The 23,658-nt window shown below is 47.6% G+C and overlaps 1 protein-coding gene across 2 annotated transcripts; it reads left to right on the top strand.

Moving 5' to 3' along the window:
* Positions 1-541: 541 nt before the first annotated feature.
* On the top strand, positions 542-19,478 carry Snrnp70 (small nuclear ribonucleoprotein U1 subunit 70). 2 transcript variants are annotated; one of them, XM_046465940.2, is made up of 10 exons: positions 542-842; positions 1,584-1,740; positions 3,445-3,507; positions 3,619-3,673; positions 9,162-9,226; positions 9,371-9,433; positions 11,591-11,672; positions 14,916-15,017; positions 18,446-18,533; positions 18,643-19,478. In XM_046465940.2, the coding sequence occupies exons 2-10, from the start codon at positions 1,594-1,596 to the stop codon at positions 19,334-19,336; spliced, it is 1,359 nt and encodes a 452-aa protein (XP_046321896.1). In that variant the 5' UTR covers positions 542-842; positions 1,584-1,593; the 3' UTR covers positions 19,337-19,478. The 2 variants fall into 2 exon arrangements, with proteins under 2 accessions (XP_046321896.1, XP_046321895.1); XM_046465939.2 differs by having other exon boundaries at positions 18,616-19,478.
* The last annotated feature ends 4,180 nt before the right edge of the window (positions 19,479-23,658 follow it).

The raw sequence follows: 23,658 nt of genomic DNA, 5'->3' as shown, positions 1-23,658 counted from the left end.
TTACTTCTTCAGAAGAATTTTCCTTGATCCCTTTTTCTGAAATAGCCTCGCTCCCACTACCCATTCTCTTAACTATTTTTCTTCGTTATGCTGGCAACTGTCTGAAATTATATTTTTTAATTTAAATGCGTTTAGTGTTTCCCCCAGTACAATGTAAGCTTCAATAAGGAAGATTTTGCTTTATGACGTGGCGTGTCCACAGAGCCCACAGAACCTAGCACACACCTGGCGGTAGACGAACAGTTCTGCCAATTAAACAGACGTCACAGCAATCCTGATATACATGAAGGGACTCTTTGCCAGGCGGCGGAGGGGTATAGCACAGTACAGGACACAACGCACATGCGCAAAAGATCCGGGAAGTGTTAGAAGAACGGGGCGGAGCATCGGGAGAGTCTCGCGGATACAGACGGTTTGGAGCCCAGAACTCAAGGTGCGGCCGCGCTTGGTGCGGAGCGCGCGTGCGCATTGCGGCCCCTGCCCAGCTCGCGGCAAGTAACTTTAATGCTCCGGAAGGCAGGGTAGTGACCTTGCGCGTGCGCTGTGTCCGCGGCAGAGTCCGATCCCAGTGTGTGGTTTACACGCTACTCGAACGGCGCGTGCGCAGTGGGACGGCGGAGGGATTTGAGACCGAGACCCACCCCCCTGCTCCCGTCGCGAGCCGAGGCCGCGCGGGTTCGGAAGCAGCGGCCTGGTTCGCGCGCTGGGCGGGCGACCGAGGGAGACTGGCGCGGACGCCGCTGGAGTCGAAGCCGGAACAGGAGTCCTTGTTGCTGAGGGGTTGCCGCAGCCGCCGCGAGCCCCAGGACCAACGCCAGGTCGAGGAGGGCGCCGCGCGGCGGGTGAGTGTGACTGAGTGGCCTTAGGACTGCGGGGCCGCTACCCACAAGCCCTTGCGATGGACCCCAGTCTCCTTCCCCTCGGCCCGGCCCTTTTCCCGCGTCTCCGCTTCAGCACCTATCTGCACCACTTATCCAGAGTTCTCTGGGTACTGGAGCCCTCTTACCTCAAAGCCCGTCCCCCCACCCGCCGCGGTCCCCTACCCACAGGCCCTTGCGGTATGTTGCCTTTTTTCTTTCTTGCCTTTCTGTAGCGTCCTGGACCCTTACCCATAATTCCTTTCGCTATTGGGAGCCCAGATTATTACCCACAAGCCCCCGGCTTGGGGGATTTCTCCTTACGATTCCCCTTGGTCGGAGACTTCCGACCCCAGCCCTCTGAGCCCTCTGTCCCTAAATCTCTTATGCAAGGTAGGAGACCACCGGCCGCACTGCTCAGCATCTGTCTCAAGATCCTTGAATCCCCACAAGCCTCTAGGAATTCTGAGTCCTGCAGCTCTTGGCTGAGGAGACTCAACTCTTCAGAATCTTATTCCATTCTTTCCCTTATTAGCCTTGTTTCCCGCTCCCGCCAAGGACTTGCTTTCTCATCTAGATTTACCTCCCTTCGCCCAAGTAGGATTGCTCTCTGCCCTTGCAGTTTTCCTTTTTTTTTTTTTTCCTCCTTTGGAGAGTCAGGGGGTAATAGGGGAGCCATCCTAACCAATCTACCTTGACAGAAGTCTGTCCTGCTTCTGCTCTCAGATTTGGCAATATGACCCAGTTCCTGCCGCCCAACCTTCTGGCCCTCTTTGCCCCCCGTGACCCTATCCCATATCTGCCACCCCTGGAGAAGCTACCACATGAAAAACACCACAATCAACCTTACTGTGGCATTGCACCATACATCCGAGAGTTTGAGGTGAGTTCACTGAGCAGACTGGAGTGGTTTGGGTTCTGGGGGGCAAGGGACTAGATTGGGGAGTCCAGCTTCTGGCCATATCTAGTTGTATGTACAATTTAGAATTTAGGTAGGTGTTTTTTCTGATCTTCAGTTTCTGTCGTTAATGGGGTTGATAATGCATCCCTTGTGGTGTTTTGTGAAAATCCACTAGGTAGTGGTTGGCCCATGGCATTTGTCAACCTTGTGACCTTGGGCATGAGTATCCTTTTGATAAATTGGTGTGTTTTTAGCAAGAGGGTTATAGTAATATATTCATAATATCCATGGAGAATTACATGGCAAAATTCATGTAAAAGGGCTTGGCACCAAGCAGTTATTAAATGTCATTATTTTTATCATTAATAAGACAGTGTTCTTAAGAGTTACAAAGCCCTGTGTACTGGAAGCTTAAGACCATGGGCTTGGGCTTGGGCATTTCAACTCTGTACTGGTGAGGCAAATGTGAATAAACAATTTAAAGTCCTGGATCTTAGTTCTTTCATTTGAAAAATTGGGATATCCACACGTATCATTAGCACACCTGAGAAATGCTGGCACACAGCCAGAAGTCATAAGAGGAACATTCTGGCATTGGATAGGAAAGGCAGCTTGAGGTGAATAGAGAGTTGAAAAAAAATTTAGTAGATAACAGAAAGGTGGATCTTTAGTGGGATTTACCACCCTTGGTGAACCCACATTTGGGAAATGTTATCAGCCAATTAAATGAATTTAATGGGTACATGCAGACCAGAGGCATCCTTTGATAATTCAGGTCATGTGCCATTTACTATTTAATGAATGTCTGAAGAGAGACCTTTAAGACCTGCCCTGTCCCTCAGAGAGTGTCCAGTTGTTTGCCTCAGAGCCTCCTTCTCTCAGCTCCTGTTATTTCAGGCCTCATCCTGTTCTTTGGCACTTGTAAGCAAGGACCTCTCATCCCTGTTCCCATCACTTCCTCAGGCATTTTGTTCCCTGTAAATCATACTTGGAGCTGTGAGAAACAGTGTGTTCCCTAAATATGGGGTACAAAAACCTTTGGTACTTTTTTTTTTTTTTTTTTTTTTTTTGATGGTACTGGAGATTGAACCCAGGGCTGCTCTATCACTGAGCTACATTCCTAGCCTTTTTTAATTTTATATTTTAAGACAGGGTCTTAGTTGCCCAGGCTGGCCTTTAACTTGTGATCCTGCTGCTTCAGCTTCCTGAGTAGTTAAGATTACAGAAGGTTTTTTTTGTTGTTGTTGTTTTGTTTTTTTTTGTATCAGAGATTGAGCTTAGGAGTGCTTAACCACTGAGCCACATCCCCAGCCCCTTTTAAAAATATCTTATTACAAGATAGGTCCTCACTAAGTTGCTAAGGATGGCATTGAACTTGTGATCCTCCTGCCTTGGCCTCCCAAGCCACTGAAGATTACAGTCATGTGATACCGCGACTGGCTGCTATAGAAGTTTTTTAAGTACTTCCAATTTCTGTACTTGTCACAGACCAGCAATGGTTTGTGGGCCTTGAGGGTTCATGGGCTATGCCACTCCCCTGACTCCACTGTAATTCAGAGACTATTGGTGTTTTGTAGAAAAGTAGGGTGTGTATGGGAGGCAACTGAGATTCACATTGCCTTGGTGAGTGCCCCTTGCCATTTCCCCCAGTTCTTCTTCCCTTGTCACCTCTCTTCTTTTCCCCAGGACCCTAGAGATGCCCCTCCTCCAACTCGTGCAGAAACCCGGGAAGAACGCATGGAGAGGAAGGTATGTGAATTTTGTCTCCTAATGTATTTTTAGCCACTTTCTCCAGATGGTCCTTGAAATCAAGGCACTTCTATCTGCACTCACTTCTCAACCTCCCCTTTCTCCTGACAGAGAAGGGAAAAGATTGAGCGGCGACAGCAGGAAGTGGAGACAGAGCTAAAAATGTGTAAGTCTCTTCTTCTTCCTCCTTTCTTCTCCCTCAAATCCCCTTAATTCTTCTCTTCCTAGGGCACATCCAAGGGCCTATTTTAGAGAAAGGGGTTGGTTTACTTATTTTGCTCACTTTCTCCATTTGCCAAGCACTGCATTTGGTTTAGGCTTTTAAGCAGGAGAACCTAGGGCAAAGGTTAGCAGGAAGGGAGACACCTGCTACCTTGACTCCTCCTGCCAGGGAGTACATTGGAAGGGCTATCATATAGCTCTCGGAGTCTTACAAGCTGAGACAGGTGTAAATTGGTGAGTAGGTTCTGGCTCCATCGCTAGCTCCCTGACCCTTGGACTGAGTATGTTCCATTACTTCCAGGTAAGGAGGAATTGGAGTAGGGATGAGGTACCTTAAAGCCATTAAACAAACTTACAAGAGAATCAAATATCAGCCTCCACTGGCCCTTTATTGTTAAGAGTGAAGTCTTTATGGTCAGACCATGTTAGTTTTTCTTGACATGTGAGGCTTTAGTGAATCACTTCCCTCTGGACTTTATTCCTTGGAGTGGCCAGTTTCCTCAGGTGCTGAATGCCAGTGCCTGACGGAGACCATCCAGCTGGGAACTCTAGGCACTTTATGGCTGTATGGATGTCCTTTCTCAGAACCAGCAAAGACATGTTAAGAGTCAGTGTCCAAAACCAACAGGGATTTCCCCTCCCTACCAACCTAGTTTCCCTAGTTTCTGAGACATGGTTATTTAGCTTTGTAAAGTCATGAGCTTTTCTTGCTGCCACCCAGTTTGGTTTTTGTGGTGCTGGGGCTGGAACCAGGACTTCGAATATTCTAGGCAAGTGCTATACCATTGAACTACTTCCCTAGCCCTAGTTTGGGTTTGTTTCCCCCACCCTGGTATTGAGGATTGAACCCAGGGGCACTCTACCACTGAGCTACATCCCTATCCCTTTTCAATATTATTTTGAGATAGGGTCTCATCAGGTTGTGGAGGCCAGCCTCAAACTTGTGATCTTCCATCCTCAACCTCTGGAGTCACTGGAATTACAGGCATGTACTACTCTGTGCAGCCACCAGTTTGTTCTTTTTTTTAATTTGGTTTGGTTTGGTTTGGACACGTTTTTAAATCTCTTCCCCATCGTATCACCAAAGCCAATTCCTGTTAACTTTCTAAATGTCACACATCTGGCCCTTTTCTCCATGACGAACACCACCACCAACCACCCAGGGCTCTCCTGCTTTGACAACACAGACTATTTGGTTTGCCTTGATCTCTTCCCCCGCCTGAGTCCACTTCTGGGCTTTCTGAAGTATAGTGTTGCTCTTTTTACTAACTGCTTCCTTTTGCCCTCCACATAAGACAGTTCCTTCCCTGCCCACCCATAACTTGCTTTGTGCCAGATTGAGAATGTGGGATATCATACAGGACAGAGTTGAGGCTGTTTCGTAAATAAGGAAAAGGTGGGTCAAGGAGGGGACCATATGGATTAAAAAGTCAGAAGTTGTGCAACCAAATGATATTTGGAGCTTGTTTGAATCCCAATTTAAATGAGGTAACTATTTTTTTTAAAGAGTGGGATTTATTGAAGTGAGAAGAAAAGAGACAACTCTTGGAGGGTGAGAGAGGACTTGGTAGGAGTTGCTCTTAAAATGTACTTTTGAAATAGTTCCAGTTAAAAATTTTTTGAAATTTGAGCCATAGGTGTTAGATGAGGTTAAGGAAGAATTATCATTATCATCATCATCATCATCATCATCATCATCATCATCAATTATTTGGTAATGGGGATTGCATCCAGGAACACTTAACCACTGAACTATATCCCCAGCCCTTTTTATTTTTTATTTAGAAACAGGATCTTGCTAAGTTGCTGAGGCTGGCCTCTAATTTGTGATCCCCTGACTTCCGAGCTACTGGGATTATAGGTGTGTGCCACTGAACCCCCGTGGTGTTAATTTTTTAGGATGTAGTAATGGTACTGGGGTTATGTTTTTTTAGAAGTCTTTATTAGAGGCCACAATGTGGAACATAAGAGATGAATCAAGTATGGGCACATGTTGATAACTGAAACTGGTTCATAGGAGTTCATTATACATTTCTTTACTTCCCAGTGTTTGAATTTCTCCATAAGGGCGGGGGGAGAATGGTTCAAATACTGTAGTATTTCCGTGCCCCTAAGAGATTCTTTCCCTAGCTGTAAAAGCTTGGAAAAAAGTCAAAATTAACATCTTCCATTCAGTGTCATCTTGGCGACCACCCCCAACCCCCACTCTTTTTGAACACAAAAACTTTCTGCCTCTGATATAATTTCTAGGGCCCTCCCCCCTTTTTGAAAATTTTGAGACAAGGTCTCATAGGGTAGTTCAGGCTGGCCTCATTTATAATTTTTTTATTTTTACTTTGAGACAGGGGTCTTGGTAAGTTGCTTAGAGCCTCACTAGATTGTGAAGGCTGGACTCAAACTTTCGATCTTCCTGCCTCGGCTTCCCAGGCCTCTGGGCTTACAAGTGTGTGCCATGGTGCCTGGGTGTCACTTCCATTTTTAAGATGAAAAATGAAGATTTGTTGAGACAGAATGCCTTATAAAAGAGAGTTATAAGCCTTTTAACAAGAAGTTCATAAGGGTAGTCTAGCTGTCAGGATGGGGTGCAACTGTGTGTATACACATGGACACAGACTGGTGGATCACTGATCATAGTTCTTTGCCACCTTTATTCAAGTAATGTGTTCCTTCTTCAGATACTTGGATACAGTTGAGTTGGTGGCATGTGCTTTTACCTTTAGTTACACTCCTGGGTCCCTTGGGATAAGCAAGAACTGTAGGCAGTTCATGCAGTGTGTTGAGTTGTTTTCCCCTTTAGTCTGCTGGGCACTTCCTAGCTGCCCTGCAGGATGCTCAGCTCTTCCTTGACTTCCTCTGCCCACTGCCACCCCCAGCAATCACTCAGTGGTATCTATTAGCACCATGACTGCCTAATGTCTAGAGGTACATTCCCTATTGCAGCCATGACACCTTCAGGTTTTCTGTCACATGTCACTGTCTCCTCCTTAGGCCTTTCCTAAGTTTGCACTCAAAATCTATTCTTCTCCCCATCTCTGTCCTTATCTGATAAGATTATGTGATCCTCACATTTACCTTGTTTACTCTCTGTTAGCACACAAGTTCCCTGAGGTTGGGGGTCATTTTTGTCTTATTTACTGCTAAATCCCTAAACATATTAAGTGCTTAATAATTGCCTATTGAATGAGTGAGATAGCCAGGACAGTTCAAGAGACCTGGGCACAGAAAAGTACAACACAGAGGGATTGGATATGGCAAAAAACTTGCTAGGGTCAGGGGATACACACAAAGTTAGAGTCGTCTTTGTGAGTTTCCATTGGTCCCCACATAGTTACTTCTGTAATTTTGGGCTCACGCTGCTGGCTTTCTTTTTTGGTTGTAAATGGATATCTCTCTCTCTCTCTCTAAAGGGAAGACTCCTTCCTTACCCTCTTTTTAATTTTTATTTATTTATTTAGATGTTGATGGACCTTTGGGGCTGTGGTTGTGGCTCAGAGGTAGAGTGCTTACCTAGCATATGTGAGGCCCTGGGTTTGATCCTCAGCACCTCATAAAAATAAAATAAAGATGTTGTATTCACCTCTAACTAAAAAAAAAGACTACTTTTTTTTTTTTTTTTTGTAAATGTTGATGGACCTTTATTTTATTCGTTGATTTATATGTGGTGTTGAGAATCGAACCCAGTGCCTCACACATGCTAGGCAAGCACTCTGCCACTGAGCCATAACCCCAGCCCTGTAAATGGATTTTTTATTTTATTTATTTATTTACTTATTTATTTATATGCGGTGCTGAGGATCAAACCCAGGGCTTCACACATGCCAGGCAAGTGCTGTACCACTGAGCCACAACCCCAGCCTCCAACGCTGCTGGCTTTTAAGAAATTCCTTAGTTTATACTTGTAGTCGAACCATCTTATGGGAAACATACTTGAGACTTTTATATGCATATATGTAGTAGTTAGACATAATATCATTCATTATTTATTTACTTTTATGTGGTGCTGAGGGTCGAACCCAGCACCTTGTATATGCCAGGCGAGCACGCTACTGCTGAGCCCAGCCCCAGCCCCCTGAGACTTTTATTTCTCTGGCTTATTGGCAACATCTAAATTATCTTCCAAGAAACTAGCATCCCAGCGTTCAGATTGTGGGTCTGGTAGTTAGAATGCCTGGACTATGAAATCAGGCTGGGATATAAAACCTTTTGCACACCCTTGTGTTTTTGACACTTCCCTTTTTCCATGTGTGTGTTTTATTTTGCTTCCATTGGCAAAAACAGTAAAATCTCAGAATTCAGCACTGGGCCATAGTATGTGCTCAATAGATTTTTAATATTCCTTGTCTAATATTATCCCAGAACATCACAGGCCCTCAGAGGGTAATTCTAAACCATGAAAGAAATGCCTCTATTGTGCAATGATGAGTGGAGTGCTTTGGGATCTTGGCAGGGGTCAGGGACTATTGTGTGTGCTGGGTCCACCATATTTGATGAAAATGACTTATTTCTAGGCCTAACCTAGCAGAATCGTACATGGATGGATATATATGTGTGTATGCGTGTGTGTATACACACACACACATATTATTTACTTATTTATTGTTTTTGGTACTGGGTATTGAACCCAGAGGTGCTAAACCATATCCCCCTTTACCTTTATTTTATTCATTTATGTTTTTTAATGTGGTGCTGAGGATTGAACCCAGGGTGTCACGTGTGCTAGGCAAGTGCTATACCTCTGAGCCACAACCCCAGCCCTGGAATCAGCTTTTTAATAAGATTCCTAGTTCATCTCTTTGGAGAGTGTTATTCCTCAGTGGCTAGGTATGAGAATTACGTGTTTTGCAAGGCTGGAGTAGGAATCTGACCGATGTCAGGGACCTTTCACATTTGCTCCAGGTATAGGCTCTTATTCTGAGCCTTGGGATCTTTGCTTTCGCATTTTCCTGTGGACTGTAGTTTTAGTCTTTGTCCAGTAGATGGCACTGCAGCCATGGATAAGGGAGGGAAGGAGCAAGTTCAGCCCTTGAGATCAGGCGCCATCTCCAGAGAGGCCTTACTGGGCTTAGTAATTGCTCAGATCACCTTGCATCTGGAAGGGATGAGGTCCTTAGGGTATGTAGGTCTGAAATGGCACTTAAGCATGCTACACCTTATCTGCTTAAAGTCAGTATTCCCTGTCAGCCTAAATCGTTTTATCAGTCACTCTGGTAAAGGCCACTGTGCTTCAGGAAAACCAGCCCTCAAGAGAAGGCTGTTCCCAAAGTTGCCAAGTCACCAACTGTTTTCTACTAGTTGGGAGCTTCCCCAGTTTCATCTTCTTTTCCCCCCAGTTTTATCTTTGCCTCCTTGGCCTCTGCCTGTTTATCTGTATTTGTCTTGTTACCTGAGATTGTAGCTACCTGCTACTTATAGTTTCTCTCCTTTGTGCACAGGGGACCCTCACAATGATCCCAATGCTCAGGGTGATGCCTTCAAGACTCTCTTCGTGGCTAGAGTGGTGAGTCTGCAGCTCCAAAACCTCGGAACCCGAAGCTGCTGAGACCCTGGGTCTGGACAGAGGACAGAAGACTAGTCCTTAGGACTGTTCAAGGTCTTTTTGACAGCCCCTGTTTCATTTAACTTCATCTTTCTGTATTTGTAGAACTATGACACAACAGAATCCAAGCTTCGGAGAGAGTTTGAGGTGTATGGACCCATCAAAAGAGTGAGTGGTTGGGGTTGGTGTATTTGAATTGGGGATACATGGAGGAGAGGGCAGTAGCCAGAAAGACACTCAACCCTGAGTCATTTTATAATCTTATCTCTTCTTTTTTGGTACAAGGGATTGAACCCAGGAGCTCTTTACTACTGAGCTACCTCCACAGCCCTTTTGTTTTGAGACAGGGCCTTGCTAAGTTTCTGAGGCTGGCTTCATTTATTGCATTCCTCCTGCCACCGCCTCCAAAGTTGCTAGGATTATATGTGTGCACCACTGTGCCTGACTTGGTTGGATTTTGGAATCTGCTGTCCTAAGGTTCAAATCCTAGGACTGGAACTGTATTCATTTGTAATGGGGGCAGGTCACTGAGAGGTAGTGATATAAGTGAAGAACTAGCCATCTTTGGTGACCAGCTCAAGTGCTGTTTCCTAGAAGTCATTCCTGTTGGGCTGTTATTCTCTATTTAATTCATCCCCTATGTAGTCCTAAAGGGATCTTTCTAATGTTCAGAGATGACCCCATCTTCTCTGCTCACAATCTCGTATACCTCCCTAGCATATTGGGACAGAGATCTGGAATCTAGAGCCTGGCCTCTCAGGGCAATTACTCTGTGGTCCTGCACTATGGCTTATGTATCTCTATCCTCTTTCCATCTCCGACATAGGGTTCTTCTTGGAATGCTTCACACTCTCAGTTCTCCCTGACTTTGTACATATTGAGTTTTATGACTGCATTTGCTCTTTTCTTCCTACCTCATGTCTTAAGAGATGCTGGGGATGGAGTCCAGGGCCTCATACATGCTAGGCAAGCACTCTACCACTAAGCGTGATGCCCTGCCCTCTCTATGCCCTTCTCTTAACCCTAGAACTCTCCTTTTCTCTTGGCATTCAGAATTCCTCTGTTTTTCCAACTCTACATGGACAGTCTATATCCCAAACCCTTTTTATTTTGAGACAGGGATTGGTAAGTTGCTCAGGCTCTTCTCATACTTGTAGCCCTCTGCTTTAGCCTCCTTCTTAGCCTGGCATTGGGGGTACTTGGCCCTGGTGCCTTTCTACCTTTGCGGCCTAATCTCCTGAGGATCCTTATTATCAAAATAAGTGCCATTCTCTTTGGGGACTGTGGTGCACACCTGTAATCCCAGTTACTCTGGGGACAGGGTTTCTATTGGAAAAAATTCTGGAAACAGCCATGATGCTTGCACAACTTTGTTAATATACTGAATGCCACTGAAAAAGTAGTTGAAATGAGGGGCTGGAGTTGTAGCTCAGCAGTAGAGTGCTTGCCTTGTACACTTGAGGCACTGTGTTCAATTCCCAGCACCACATATAAATAAACAAACAAAATAAAGGACCATCAACAACTAAAATAAAATTTAAGAAAGGGTAGTTAAAATGAGCCAGGTGTGGTGGTATTTGCCTGTAATCCCAGCTGCTGAGAGGCTGAGGCAGGAGAATTTTCAGTTTAACACCACCTTCAGCAACTTAGCAAGAATGCCTCAAAAACTAAATAGACTAGAGGTGTGGCTCATTGGTAGAGTCCCCCTGAGTTTAAGGCCCAGTACCACCACCAAAAAAAAAAAAAAAAAGAATGTTCCATTCATCCTCATTTTACTGCATCCCCAGTCCCCTCCCAAGCTATTGCTCTTTGGAGTTACTGCTACTCTTCTTTATAAGCCAACTCCCCACTCTTGATCCCTTTTCATTGTCTAGGTTTTGGCTTAAGTGTTCTTTCTCCAGGAAACTGCATCTGTGTCACTCAGGTGTCTGTTGTGACCTTTGTTTTCATCTTTAGAGCATAAGTCACTGAAGTCACTGGAGGATCTTGAAGGACAGAGAGCCATATGTAGTGGCACAAGCCTGTAATCCCAGCAGTTTGGGAGGCTGTGGCAGGAGGATCGCAAGTTTGAGGCGAGCCTTAGCTACTTAGCAAGACTCTGTCTCAAAATAAAAAGGCTTGGGCACATAGCTCAGTGGTAAAATGCCCCTGGGTCCAATCCCTAGGACACTCACTATCCCCCACTCAAAAAAAAAAAAAAAAAAAAAAGCCGAAGGACAGAAAATCTGAGGATCTGTCTCTGGCATCCTTCAGCTTGGGCATAGAGTTATATGATGGGCAGGCTGTTGTGAGGCAGGACTAACCTACATCTTATCTGCCTTGCAGATACACATGGTCTACAGTAAGCGGTCAGGAAAGCCCAGAGGCTATGCCTTCATTGAGTATGAGCATGAGCGAGACATGCATTGTGAGTACCTCCCACTTCAGCCCTTCCCTCTGACCCTCTCTCACTTCTCTGCTGCCCCAGTCCCTTCCCTGTTGTCTGACCCCCTTTCCCTGCCACACCTGACATTAGCAATGTCTTTTCTCCTCCTCCCTCTGTTTCTGATATATCTTTTTTTTTTTTTATATATATATATACGTGTTTTTTAAAAAACAAAAACCAAATCCCCCACAACGTGTGTGTGTGAGCTCGGGGAGGTAAGTGTCACACGTTGAACCTTAGGGGCAAGGAGGGAACTGGGTGGGGGCTGGGGCCAGCTGGAGGTGGGGGGAGGGGTCGGATTTTCGGGGAGCATCTCCCCATTATTCCCCCACTGGAGTTGGGGATGACCAGGTTGAAGTGAGGACTGGCCTTTGAACCTGCCCTCTCTTCCCCCAGCAGAGCTGGGGCTGGGCCACCCGACCCTCCACCTCCCCACCCCTGCCCCCAGTCCTGTTCCTCAGTGGGCAGTGGGCTGGTGGTCGTGTTCAGCGTCTGCCCCCACAGCTCAAGCCCCCTTGAGGCTGCGCGGCGTCCACATGGGCAGGGATGGGTGGGTGGGGGCGGGCAGGGCTGCGGCGTGTCCAGGGGCCGCCGTATTAATTGACTGTTCTTATTGTCACTGCAGCCACCACGCAGCTGGCTTGCAGCTGATGCTTACGCTCCCCTTACAACACCTCAGTGTATGGTTGGTATAAGGGTTTGTATCATGGGTAAGATCACTCAGCACCGCACACCAGTCCAGCTTAGCCAGGCAGCACAGGAGCAGCGAGGCATCCCTCTTCCCGCCCCGGTCGCCCCCTCAGCCTCCCTGCACCCAGCCCTTTCCTTACTTGGGTGCCCTTTGCCCCTCCTGGCCCCCATCCATATGCTCTCTGATTATCTTGCTGATCCCAGGAGGGGAAGGGTGGATCTTGATGGGAAAAGCAACTGGCCTTTCCAGTCGGGCTCCACCCAACCCCCTGACTTACCTGGCTTCACAACATGAGCGAAAGGTGGCGGGAATATACTGAAGCTGGGGTGTGGTGGGGCCGGGCTCCACAAGGAACCCTTCAGCCCTTCTCTCTCTATCCCCCACCATCACTTCTGTGGGGCACTCACTGTGGTGGCCCTGGAGAGTTTTTGGCTGCTAGTTTTAGGTGCTCTGTCCCCTTCCTGTCTTCCTTAACGTGGTTGAGGCCTCCCTAGAGTGCTGGCTGTGGTGCCCAGCTCCCCTCCAGGGATGGTCAGGCACTCCCCGAAGTGCATGGAATTGGGGCTTGGGGTGTGGGAGGGATCAAGAAGCAGGCTGCGAAGGCTGAAGGTATGGTAGGATTTTACTCAAGACCTGCCACTGTCTGGAGACATAAGAGAGGGAAAGAGAGAGAAGCCTAGATGGACACAATCACATGTTTTCTTTGCTGTTCTCCTGGGTTGGGCCTCTCTTGGGGTTTGGGATGCTGAGCCCAAGCAGGATTCCTTTGCTTGACTATGAACTTGGTCCTTTAGTTCTCTTCCCCACTACCCTTCTCTGGGTTCAGGGGCCAAGCGGCCCCTCCTTGGAGCACGGGTAGCACTCCATCTCCTGGACCCCAAAGTATGTCCCCTGAGCACCAGGCAGCCTTGGAGCTGCAGCTGCTGGTGGGAGGGCATGTGGAGTTGGAGGTGGAAGAGTCATTCCCTGTTCTGAGAAGGGAGAGCCTGTGTCGAGTTGAGTTTGACTGTTTTGGGAATTGGTGAGGGTGACAAGTATTCTAAGGCCTCCCAGCCTTCTCTTTTTTAATTCAAGGAGAATAGGCCCAGGGCTTTCCATTCCCCAGATTTTAAGTTAATTATCTGTCCATGAGGTTTCTGTGGGGTCCACCACTTTCGTCCTCGGCCTGTCTCCAGGTGGTGCAGGAGATGTGGTTTCTCCCACTGGGGGCTCCTGAGAACCCTCAGTTTTCCTCCCTGTAGCTTTAGCTGACCCCATGGTGGTGGGTGTGGGGTCTGTGCGCGTGCTCAGGTAAGCTTGGGGGCTCCAGGTAAGCGGTCCCGTGTCCCCCCCCCGGGAAGCCCGCCTCCTCGCCAGGCCCCCAGGAGTTGCCGAGCCCCCCCCATCCCGCTCGGTTTGGACACCCGCAAGGCCGGCATCGGTAAATGGCACATTTTTCTCTTCCTCTGGTTGTTATTTGGGGGGGAGCGGGCTGGGGCGGGGCAGGGTATTGTGGTTGATTGAGGATAGTTCCCCTAGGTCAGGGCTAGGGAGGGGGACAGGGTCTTTTTGGCCTTCCCAGTAGCCCCATGTGATGACAGACCTGGGCATTGGGCCTGCTGCCCTGTGCTTGCCCTGCCCAGAGCCGTGATGGGCCTTGTCTCCTCTCCTCTACTCCTCACCCTTCCCTGATAGGCTCAGACTTGGGCTGGATTCCCAGCACGTGTTGAGCAAGGGTGTGGAGGGGAGAGATGGGGTCGGACTGGGTGGTGGCAGGGTCAGTCATCTCAGGTAAGGCAGGAATTTTCAGTAGCACCGCACGTCTCCCATGCCTCCCTCCATGTCCCCTTGCTGGGGGGGCCCCTCTAGGCCCCCTGGGAGTGCATAACCCGCCTTTCTGCTCCCTGCCATTTCCTGAAGATTTCTCCCACCCCCTTCTGGTTCATTTTCTGTTCTGATGTCTGTTTCCCCACACTCACCTCCTCACCCCAAAAAAAGCATTACAGAAAAAACGGTGTGAACTGGGGTATGGAGTTGCCCAGTCGGGCCTCCTGCCCCAGCATGATGTTCTAGGGTGCATGCCTGGGGTTGTGGAGGAGCCCCTCCCCCACAGCAGAGTCCAGCATTAAGTTAACCTCCAGTTTCTTTGCAGCGACTTTGGCCATCCTGGCAAGAGGGGGCTGTTCCATCATGTGGGATTGGGAAGGGACTGGGAGTCCAGGGAGATGGCAGTTGGGGAAGGACATGCACTGCATGTAGCAATGGGGGGCTAGTAAGAAGAAAGCAGGCGTTGAGATGGAGCAGGCCCCTCACCGGGTCGGGAGAGAGTTGGTCTGGCTGTCAGTTGCCTGGCTGGCTGCTGTGTGTGTGTGTGTGTGTGTTTGTGTGAGTGTGAGTGTTTGTGTCTCTGTGTGTGTGTGTGTGTGTGTGTGTGAGAGAGAGAGAGAGGTGATGGGGGTTTCTGAGGGTGGGGATGCTCCAGCGCTAGGCCCTGTCCTGACTAGAGGACCCTCTGGGGACTCCTCTCCCCTCCCCCCTTCCCACATCTGTTGCAGCCGCTTACAAACACGCAGATGGCAAGAAGATTGATGGCAGGAGAGTCCTTGTGGATGTGGAGAGGGGCCGAACTGTGAAGGGCTGGAGGCCCCGGCGGCTAGGTGAGCATATTCTGGCCCTGTGCTAAGTGGCCTGACTCTTCTCTCCCCCATTACCTTGATAACCTGTGTCTCCTGCTCACTCACCTGCTCAGCTGCCCACTTCTCCCTCCATTTCTTTTTTTTTTTTTTTTTTTTTTTTTTTTTTTTTTTTCTCCCTCCATTTCTTGCTCATCACCTGCTTCTAGTCTAGAGCAGGACATCTAGTCTCTGCCCTCAAGCCTCGTACACTCAGTCCCTCCCCCATTGTCATTCACCATCTCAGTCAAGGTCAGTTTGGTGGGTAAGCTTTAGAAGTACAGTTGAGCTTCCTAATACATAAAGGGCCCTCTTAGTGCAGGATTGTAGGTGTCTATTGGAATCTCGAGTCCTGCAGTGCCAATGGACCTCCAGAGGACCTGGGAACTAGACCTTCAGACATCAGGGACTGAGGCAGCGCAGCCCTGACACCTTACAGTTTCCTCTGGTGTGCTTGTTACTTGTGCATACTGATCTCCTCTGTGTGTCTGTGCCCTGTCCCGGCGTAGCACGCATGTTCCAGTTCCCTGCTTGATACCAGTTCTGGACCAGTCTTTGTTCTCTGTTCTTTGTGGGGTGGGCCTCCGCCTGGGGTGGAGATCCTGTCATGACAGCCTGTTTGGTGCAGTTGTTAGAGAAGGTATTTTGTGCAGCTGTCCCAGGCAGTGTTAGTGCCACCATTCGTTTCTTCAGCTCTGTTGTCACTTGATGCACCTGTGCCAAGTAGGCTACACACTTGTTAGCTGAGCCTCTGACCTTCATAGCCATTTTTTTATAGTTGTAGATGGACAGATTGCCTTTGTTTTATTTGTTTATTTTTATGTGGCGCTCAAGATCAAACCCAGTGCCTCACACATGCTAAGCAGGTGCTCTGCCACTGGCTACAGCCCCAGCCCCCTCACCTTACTCTTCAGTTTTCAGGGGAGTGGATGCTTAAGGCTCTACTTCCTATTGTGGGAGAGTCTTAGAATCTGAAAATGTTTCCAAAATCTCAGAATCTTCCAGTTCATTTGGCTTTCAAACTTCCTGATGGCATTAGCCATGCATCTTGGTTCAAATATATGTAGAAATACAACCCAAAGAAAAGTTTTATATAGTAATTACGTTTTCTTTTTTTAAGAAGTTTGATTTGCACCCCCCTTTTCACTTTTTTTTTTTGATAGTTATAGATGGACAGCATGGATTTATTTGTTTTTATGAGGTGCTAAGGATTGAACCAGTGCCTCACAAGGAAAGCACTCTGCCATCGGGCTACTGCCCCAGCCCCACTAATTATGTTTTCTACATGCAATGCACAGTAGTACTTGATTCTGCTGGGAGTTTTGTTTTGGGGTGGGTTTTTTTTTTTGGGGGGGGGGGCTTGTTTTTGTTTGGTTACTGCTGTTTACAGTTTTTTTTTTAATTAATTAATTTTGCAGTGCTAGGGATGGAACCCAGGGCCTTGTGCATACTAGGCAAGCCCTCTACTACTGAGCCACATCCCCAGTACTATTATTTATTTTTTTTTTTTTGCGGGGCCACATCCCCAGTACTGTTTTATTTTTAGTTTATTTATTTTTTTGGTGTCGGGTATTGAACCCAGGGGCACTTAACCACTAAGTGACATCCCTAACCCTTTTTATTTTTTGTTTTGAGACAGATTCTTGCTACGTTGCTGAGGATGGCTTTGATCCTCCTGTCTCAGCCTCTCAAGTTGCTTTTTTTTTAAGATGTTTGTATCCTCTTAGATTGATGGTGTAACTCATTGCAGGGTTGTGACCTGAAAATTGAATGCACTTGTACAGCTGCTCTGTGTTCTGTGGCACTCCAGTAGCCTGGTCAGCTGCTTGCTCCCTAGTTATACCTCTCTGAATTGTCTCCTGGTGTCCAGTCAGCCTCCTCTTCCTTTTCCTATTATCTTTTTTTTTTTTTTTTTTTTTTGGTACCAAGGATTGAACTTGGGGGCACTGAGCCACTGAGGCATATGTGCAGCCTTTTTAAAAATATTTTATTTAGGGGCTGGGGATGTGGCTCAAGCAGTAGTGCGCTCGCCTGGCATGTGTGCGGCCCGGGTTCGATTCTCAGCACCACATACAAAGATGTTGTGTCCTCCAAAAACTAAAAAATATTAAAAAATTTTTCTCTCTCTCACTCTCTCTTTAAAAAAATAAATAAATAAAAATAAAATATTTTATTTAGAGACAGGGTCTCACTGAATTTTGTAGCTGAGGCTGGCTTTCAACTCTCTATCCTCCTGCCTCAGCCTCCCGAGCCACTGGGATTATAGGCATGTGTCACCATGCCCAGCTTCTAGTATCTTCATTAAAAGTTGTTCTGTTTGGAACTCAGTCCTGCCTCAAGCCATCTTCTAGGCTTGGTGGTACAGAACAGTTTTTGGTAAGGCAGGCTCTGCAGGAAAACAGGAGTGTTACCCCAGCCCTGCCCCTTTCTTGCCTTTTCACTGGGTGCAAGTGACTTGATCTGACACTGTTTCTCCATCTGAAAGATGAGGCTGTCAGTCTCCTTAGGGTTGTTCATTTATCCACTCAGTAGATACAAATCACCCTTCTAGACCAGGTGTTGGTCCCTGAGCACAGCCAGGCACAATTCCTACTCTCGAGATGGAATACAGGTAGTTATTACCTCACCGAAACAGCAACTTTGAAACTCTAGTTGAAGGACATGTTTGGACCCAGGAGAACATAGTGGAGAATATCTTAGTCTATAGGACTGGGAAGTTCTGTGAGGAAGTGATGTTTGAACTGACCTGAAGGGCCAGTAGGAATTAGAAGAGGAGGGTGATGTCATTCCAGGGAAGGAGATGCAGGTACATGAAAACATTGGCCAGAGGAGGTGGGGAGGCCGAGGAGACTGGAGGGAGACTCCTTAGACAGAAGTGCCCCAATCCTTAGTGGAACCTGGAGGGGCAGCCCGCACAGGCTGTTCCAGCTGGTTGATGAGTTTGGACTTGAAGCAGAGGAAGCTGGTGCAGGCTTCTAAGCAGGTCACATTTTCACCTAGAAAGTCCACTGACATCAGGTCTGGGGGGGGGGGCTTGAAAGGAGGGGTCTTGAGGCCATGTAGTATGCAGTGGGCAAGGTTAGAGGCTTTGGAGTCGGATTTTTGTTCAGGGTGTTCTTACAGCCACCCCCTTTTTTGTGTGAGGGCTTCTTGGGCTGGAATTCAGGGCCTCATACATGCTAGGCAAGTACTGTACCACTGAGCAACACCCTTGGGGGTTCCACTTAGCACTTTGTGGAAGTAAAACGTGGCTGTCCTTTTGCAAGAGTACATGGAGAGGAGCAGTGTTGGCCTTGGTCCTAAGGCCACCGACCTAGGTTCTTAGTTTCCTGTCCTGTGCTCTTCGAGGCTCTTCTTTTCCATTTTTGTCTTGCCTGCCCGGAGTGACCCTGTGTTCTCTGCCCTTCCTTCAGGAGGTGGCCTGGGTGGCACCCGAAGAGGTGGGGCTGACGTGAATATCCGGCATTCAGGCCGTGACGACACATCCCGCTATGATGAGAGGTAAGATTGGGGGACTGGTTTCCTGGGATGGGGGTCGGTCACCTGGGGAGCCCTGCCACACACCGCTGCCCACCTCATCCAGGCCCGGCCCCTCCCCGCTTCCCCACAGGGACCGAGACCGGGACCGTGAGCGGGAGCGAAGAGAGCGGAGCCGGGAGCGAGACAAGGAACGGGAACGGCGACGCTCCCGCTCTCGGGACCGGCGGAGGCGTTCGCGGAGCCGAGACAAAGATGAGCGGCGGCGCTCCAGGGAGCGGAGCAAGGACAAGGACCGGGATCGAAAACGGCGTAGCAGCCGGAGCCGGGAGCGGGCACGCCGGGAGCGCGAGCGCAAGGAGGAGCTGCGTGGTGGAGGTGGTGGTGGTGGTGGCGGCGGTGGCGGCGGTGGTGGCGGCAGCGGTGGAGGTGGCGGTGGTGGTGGAGGCGGCGGCGGTGATATGGCAGAGCCTTCTGAGGCTGGTGATGCACCTCCTGACGATGGGCCTCCTGGAGAGCTTGGTCCTGATGGCCCTGATGGCCCAGAGGAGAAAGGCCGTGATCGTGACCGGGAACGACGTCGGAGCCACCGTAGTGAGCGGGAGCGGCGCAGGGACCGGGACCGGGACCGGGACCGCGATCACAAGCGGGGGGAGCGGGGTGGTGAGAGGGGCAGGGATGAGGCTCGAGGAGGAGGGGGTGGCGGCCAGGACAACGGGCTGGAGGGTCTGGGCAATGACAGTCGAGACATGTACATGGAGTCTGAGGGTGGGGACGGGTACCTTGCTCCAGAGAACGGGTATTTGATGGAAGCAGCACCTGAGTGAAGTTTGGACATGTTCCTACCTGGCCCCTACTGTCATTCTCTCCCTTAATCTTGGTCACCTGTTTGTCCTCCAGGGGTAGGAATTTCTTTATTTGTTCTGGCCCCTTGGGTTTAAAAATAAAATTTCCTGTTGATGGTGGGCACCTTGGTTTCTTCCTAACTGACCTTAATGTCTTCCTGGAAGGTTGTCAGCTGGCTACACTTTGGTTCTAGTTTCCAGGGCTTTGTGACCTGAAGCTGAGACTATCCCCAGGACACCAGGGTTCCCCCACTCCACCAATTCTAAGCACATATGTTCCTCTGGAGTGGTTCTATCTCTGTTTTGGGTGAGTTATAGGAGGAGACTAGGTTATTCAGAAGGAGCTGCAGTCCACCACCCTACCACCCCATGTCCTGGGTGTTAAACCCAGAGTTGCCCCACCACTGAGGTACATCCCCAGCCTTTTAAACTTCTTAAAAATTTAAGACATGGTCTCACTAAGCTGTCAAGGCGGCCTTGTGCTTGTGATCCTCCTGCCTAATCCTCTCAAGTAGCTGGGATTATAGGTGTGTACCTTGTCCCACTGAAGCTGGAAGGTAAGTTGTCTGGATCTGAGAAAAGGAAAGGGGACAAAGAAATGGAAAATGACTGCAAGGAAAGTGGATAAGACATGGGAGAGCAGAAAGACTGGGCCAGAGCCAGAGTGGAGAAGGTAGAGTTCAGGATGAGCATTTGTACTACATAGTAATGAGGATTGCCAAGTAAAAACAAGACGTTTCATCAGCAATTGAGATTTTCTGCAAAAGTTTCTGGATGAAATTGAGAGTGCTGAGAAGACTTCATTTCCTTGCAGAATCCCAGACAAGTCGAAGGCTGCAATTCTGGGAGAACAAGGGTAAGAGTGGAGGAACAGTCTGTGTATAGCACATCAGCTTCTTACACATAATACTACTGCTTTTTTAAAAATATTTTTTAGTTGTAGATGGACACAATATCTTTATTTTTATGTGGTGCTGATGATCGAACCCAGGGCCTCGAACTTGCTAGGCGAGCTATCTACCGCTGAGCCACAACCCCAGCCCAAGACTACTGCTTTTTTAAGGTGCTTGGTCTTTAAGCATACAAAGTTACCCAGCATTTGAGAAATAATTGCATCAAAAGGACATGAGAGAAAAACTGGAAGAAATGATTTCAGAAGAACTCAATACCTCTTATTGGACTAGGTGTGGTGACCATACCATCATGGTCATGCCATCTACTCAGGAGATTGAGGCAAGAGAATCACAAGTTTGGGGCCAACCTGGGCAACTTAGCTAGACTATTTCAAAAAGGCAAGGGGTGCTGGGGACATAGCTAAGTTGATAAGAGTGCTTGCTGTGCATGCACAAAGGCCCTGGGTTCAGTCCCCAGCACCACCACTACCACCTCATACACAAAGGCAAGGGATGCAGCTCAGTGGTAGAGCACTTGCCTATCATGTGCAAGCAAGGCTCTGGGTTCAACCTCAGAAGTGTGTGGGTGTGCACACACAACCTTTTATTGGTGTGTTCTTGTAGATGTCCCACATGGTGCAGGTAGACTTCTAGTAAAGAATAGTTCGTTTGGGACTAATGTTGCACAGATGATTTGCCCGGATAAATCAAGATGTGAAAGGCATTGGAACACAACCCATGTAGAGCAGACTTGAGAGTACTCTCTTAGGAGAAAAAGCACAGTGATGTGCTTCCCATTAACCTTTGCATCTTGCTTGAGGGTGTTCAGCAATTTAGAATTGGGGATTAGATAATCAGAAAGCAGCAGTCTTCCAGGTGCTAAATTCCAGAGATTCAACTAGGCAGTCCATAAGCTCAAGGCAAAATTCCCAGATGGAGGCATTGAGCTCATACAGCTTACCCTTGAGGCATTTCAACTCCAGCCACTCATAGCCATTGCAAGAACCTTGGAACGTCATCAAAGTGCAGTGTAACTGGAAGGCTAAAGAAACTTCAGCAGCCATGCCGTTCTGGGGAGTCAGACTGGGATATAAGTGTCCCATCCCACCCCTGCCCAGAGAGTGGTCCTGCTTGAGATGTTCAGAGTGCCACAATATTAAAAAGACCACAACTGAAAGAATGCATATAATGAGACAGGATTTAGGGAGTTGACCTGCTTTCCTCTTTGGAGGAAGACAGCACCTAATGTACTATTATTTGTAGTTACAATGATCAGCATCCACTCAAAAATTGCTAGCATACTTAAGTTTCAAGAAACCAGGAGGGGAAAAAACACCCAGGGTGATTCAAATGTTTGAACCAAAACAAACAGTATTTTCACAAAATAAGGAAAAGATCAGGGATCTCGAAGTTAGATGAAATTCTAAAATAGAACAATCAGAATTCAATAGATGGGCTTTGTTGATTTAGAGACTAGTTAACCTGAAATCTTATTGGTATAAACACTAGAAATCATAGGGAAGATAGACCAACCTCACCTAAGCATCTTAGCAAGACCCTATCTCAAAAAATGAAAAATTTAAAGGGTCAAGTGCCCCTGGTTTCAATTAAGGTACTTCACACATAGTAGGCAAGCACTGCCTACCCCTGAGCCACAACCCCAGGGGCTGGGGATATAGCTCAGTTGGTAGAGTGCTTGCCTCACATGCACAGTGCCCCAGGTTCAGTCCCCAGCATTTAAAAAAAAAAACCTGTCACCATAAAAACTTCATAGGAAGAGATGAGAAAGGTGATGAGAACAGAAAAACTAGGTAAATGAGTTACCAACATCTATCTATAAATCAAGAAGTATCATGTATTTGGATACACTTGTAAGTTGTTACTTTTGGAAAGGGGTAGAGTTATGAGGTGTGCAGGGGCTGGTGCCTTTCATTATCATCCTTTCTCTGTTTTAAACTTGGTTTTTAGCCCCATAAATACATTATTTTTTGTTAACAAATGAGGCACTACTAAGGAGAGCTAGCTGGCCAAGACTGCTCTTGTCCTGCCAATATGAAAAAGCCCTTTTCTGGGCCCCATATCCTAGGGCAACTAAACCAGGGGACTGGGGTGGGGATGTGGCTCAAGCCGTAGCGCGCTCGCCTGGCATGCCTGTGGCCCGGGTTCCATCCTCAGCACCACATACAAACAAAAGATGTTGTGTCCACTGAAAACTAAAAAATAAATATTAAAATTCTCTCTTCCTCTCTCTAAAATAAATAAATAAATAAATAAACCAAGGGACTAGTACAACAGTCAGATTTTTCACAAGTCTTGTCCACATTTCCTATCTCATCCTTTCTAGAGCATGTAATATGTAATACAACTGACCACTCCTCATTCCTACCTCATCCTCTCTGGAGCAATATGTAATACAACTGACCACTCCTCTTATTTTTTTCTTTTTGGTACTGGGGATTGAACCCAGGGTGCTTTACCACTGAGCCACATCTCCAGCCCTTTTTTATTTTTTGAGACGGGATATTGTTAAATTGCTTATTAGAGACTCACTAAATTGCAGAGGTTGACCTCAAACTTTTGATCCTCCTGTCTCAGCCTCCTGAGCTGCTGGGATTACAGATGTTTGCCACCACACCCCACGACTCCTCTTTTTTTTAAAAAAAACACTTCTCATGGTTCCTCTCAGCTGGGTTTCCTCCTACCTTCTCCACCATCCTTTGCTGTGCTGACTTTACATATTGAGAATCTGGAGGAATAATCGTAGGTCATTTTTATTGTGTATTCTCTTGCGCCTGGCATTCTTGTCCATTCCTCTAGTTTTATTTACCACCTGTGTCCAAACCCCCAAAACCACCTGCAGGCCAGACACTTCTTCTGAGCTCTAGTTCTGGATATCTGTGATTCTCTTGGACACCACAGTTCTGCAAATTCAAAATATTTACTGTTCCTCCTCCAGGCAAATGGCACCAAAGCACCTTAACACTCCCTTTTCCTACACCTCCAGATCCCCACATGGAATTCGGCCCCGAGGCTGGTGTGGACATCTTCTAGGTCTCCACTTCCATGCTTTCATCAGGTGCTAACCACTGTGCAGCTTGCCAAGACACCTCTGACCTCCCATCCAGACCATTCTCCGTGGTCTGGACCTTAAAATACAAAATCGAGTATCCCATTTTACTCTTAGAAGTTTGCATGAAGTCCCAAATCCTCTATATGCAATGTCCATAAACTACCCTGCCAGCTCTTTCACCACCAGTTCTGCAGCCACGTGGGCCCTAGCGTCACCTCTTGTTGAGCTTGTTGACACAAAGTCCTAGGACTGCTTGTCAAGGTACATCCTTGAGGATTTCTTTTCTCTCTTAGATGATCAACTCCCACTCTCAACTCAGTCACAGACATAAGTTGTCGACC

The sequence above is a fragment of the Marmota monax genome, unplaced genomic scaffold (assembly GCF_021218885.2).
Source record: "Marmota monax isolate L192 unplaced genomic scaffold, Marmota_monax_Labrador192_F-V1.1 WCK01_AAM20220418_F8-fsc00160, whole genome shotgun sequence".
Lineage (NCBI taxonomy): Eukaryota > Metazoa > Chordata > Mammalia > Rodentia > Sciuridae > Marmota > Marmota monax.
This window is presented reverse-complemented; position numbering and strand designations above follow the sequence as displayed.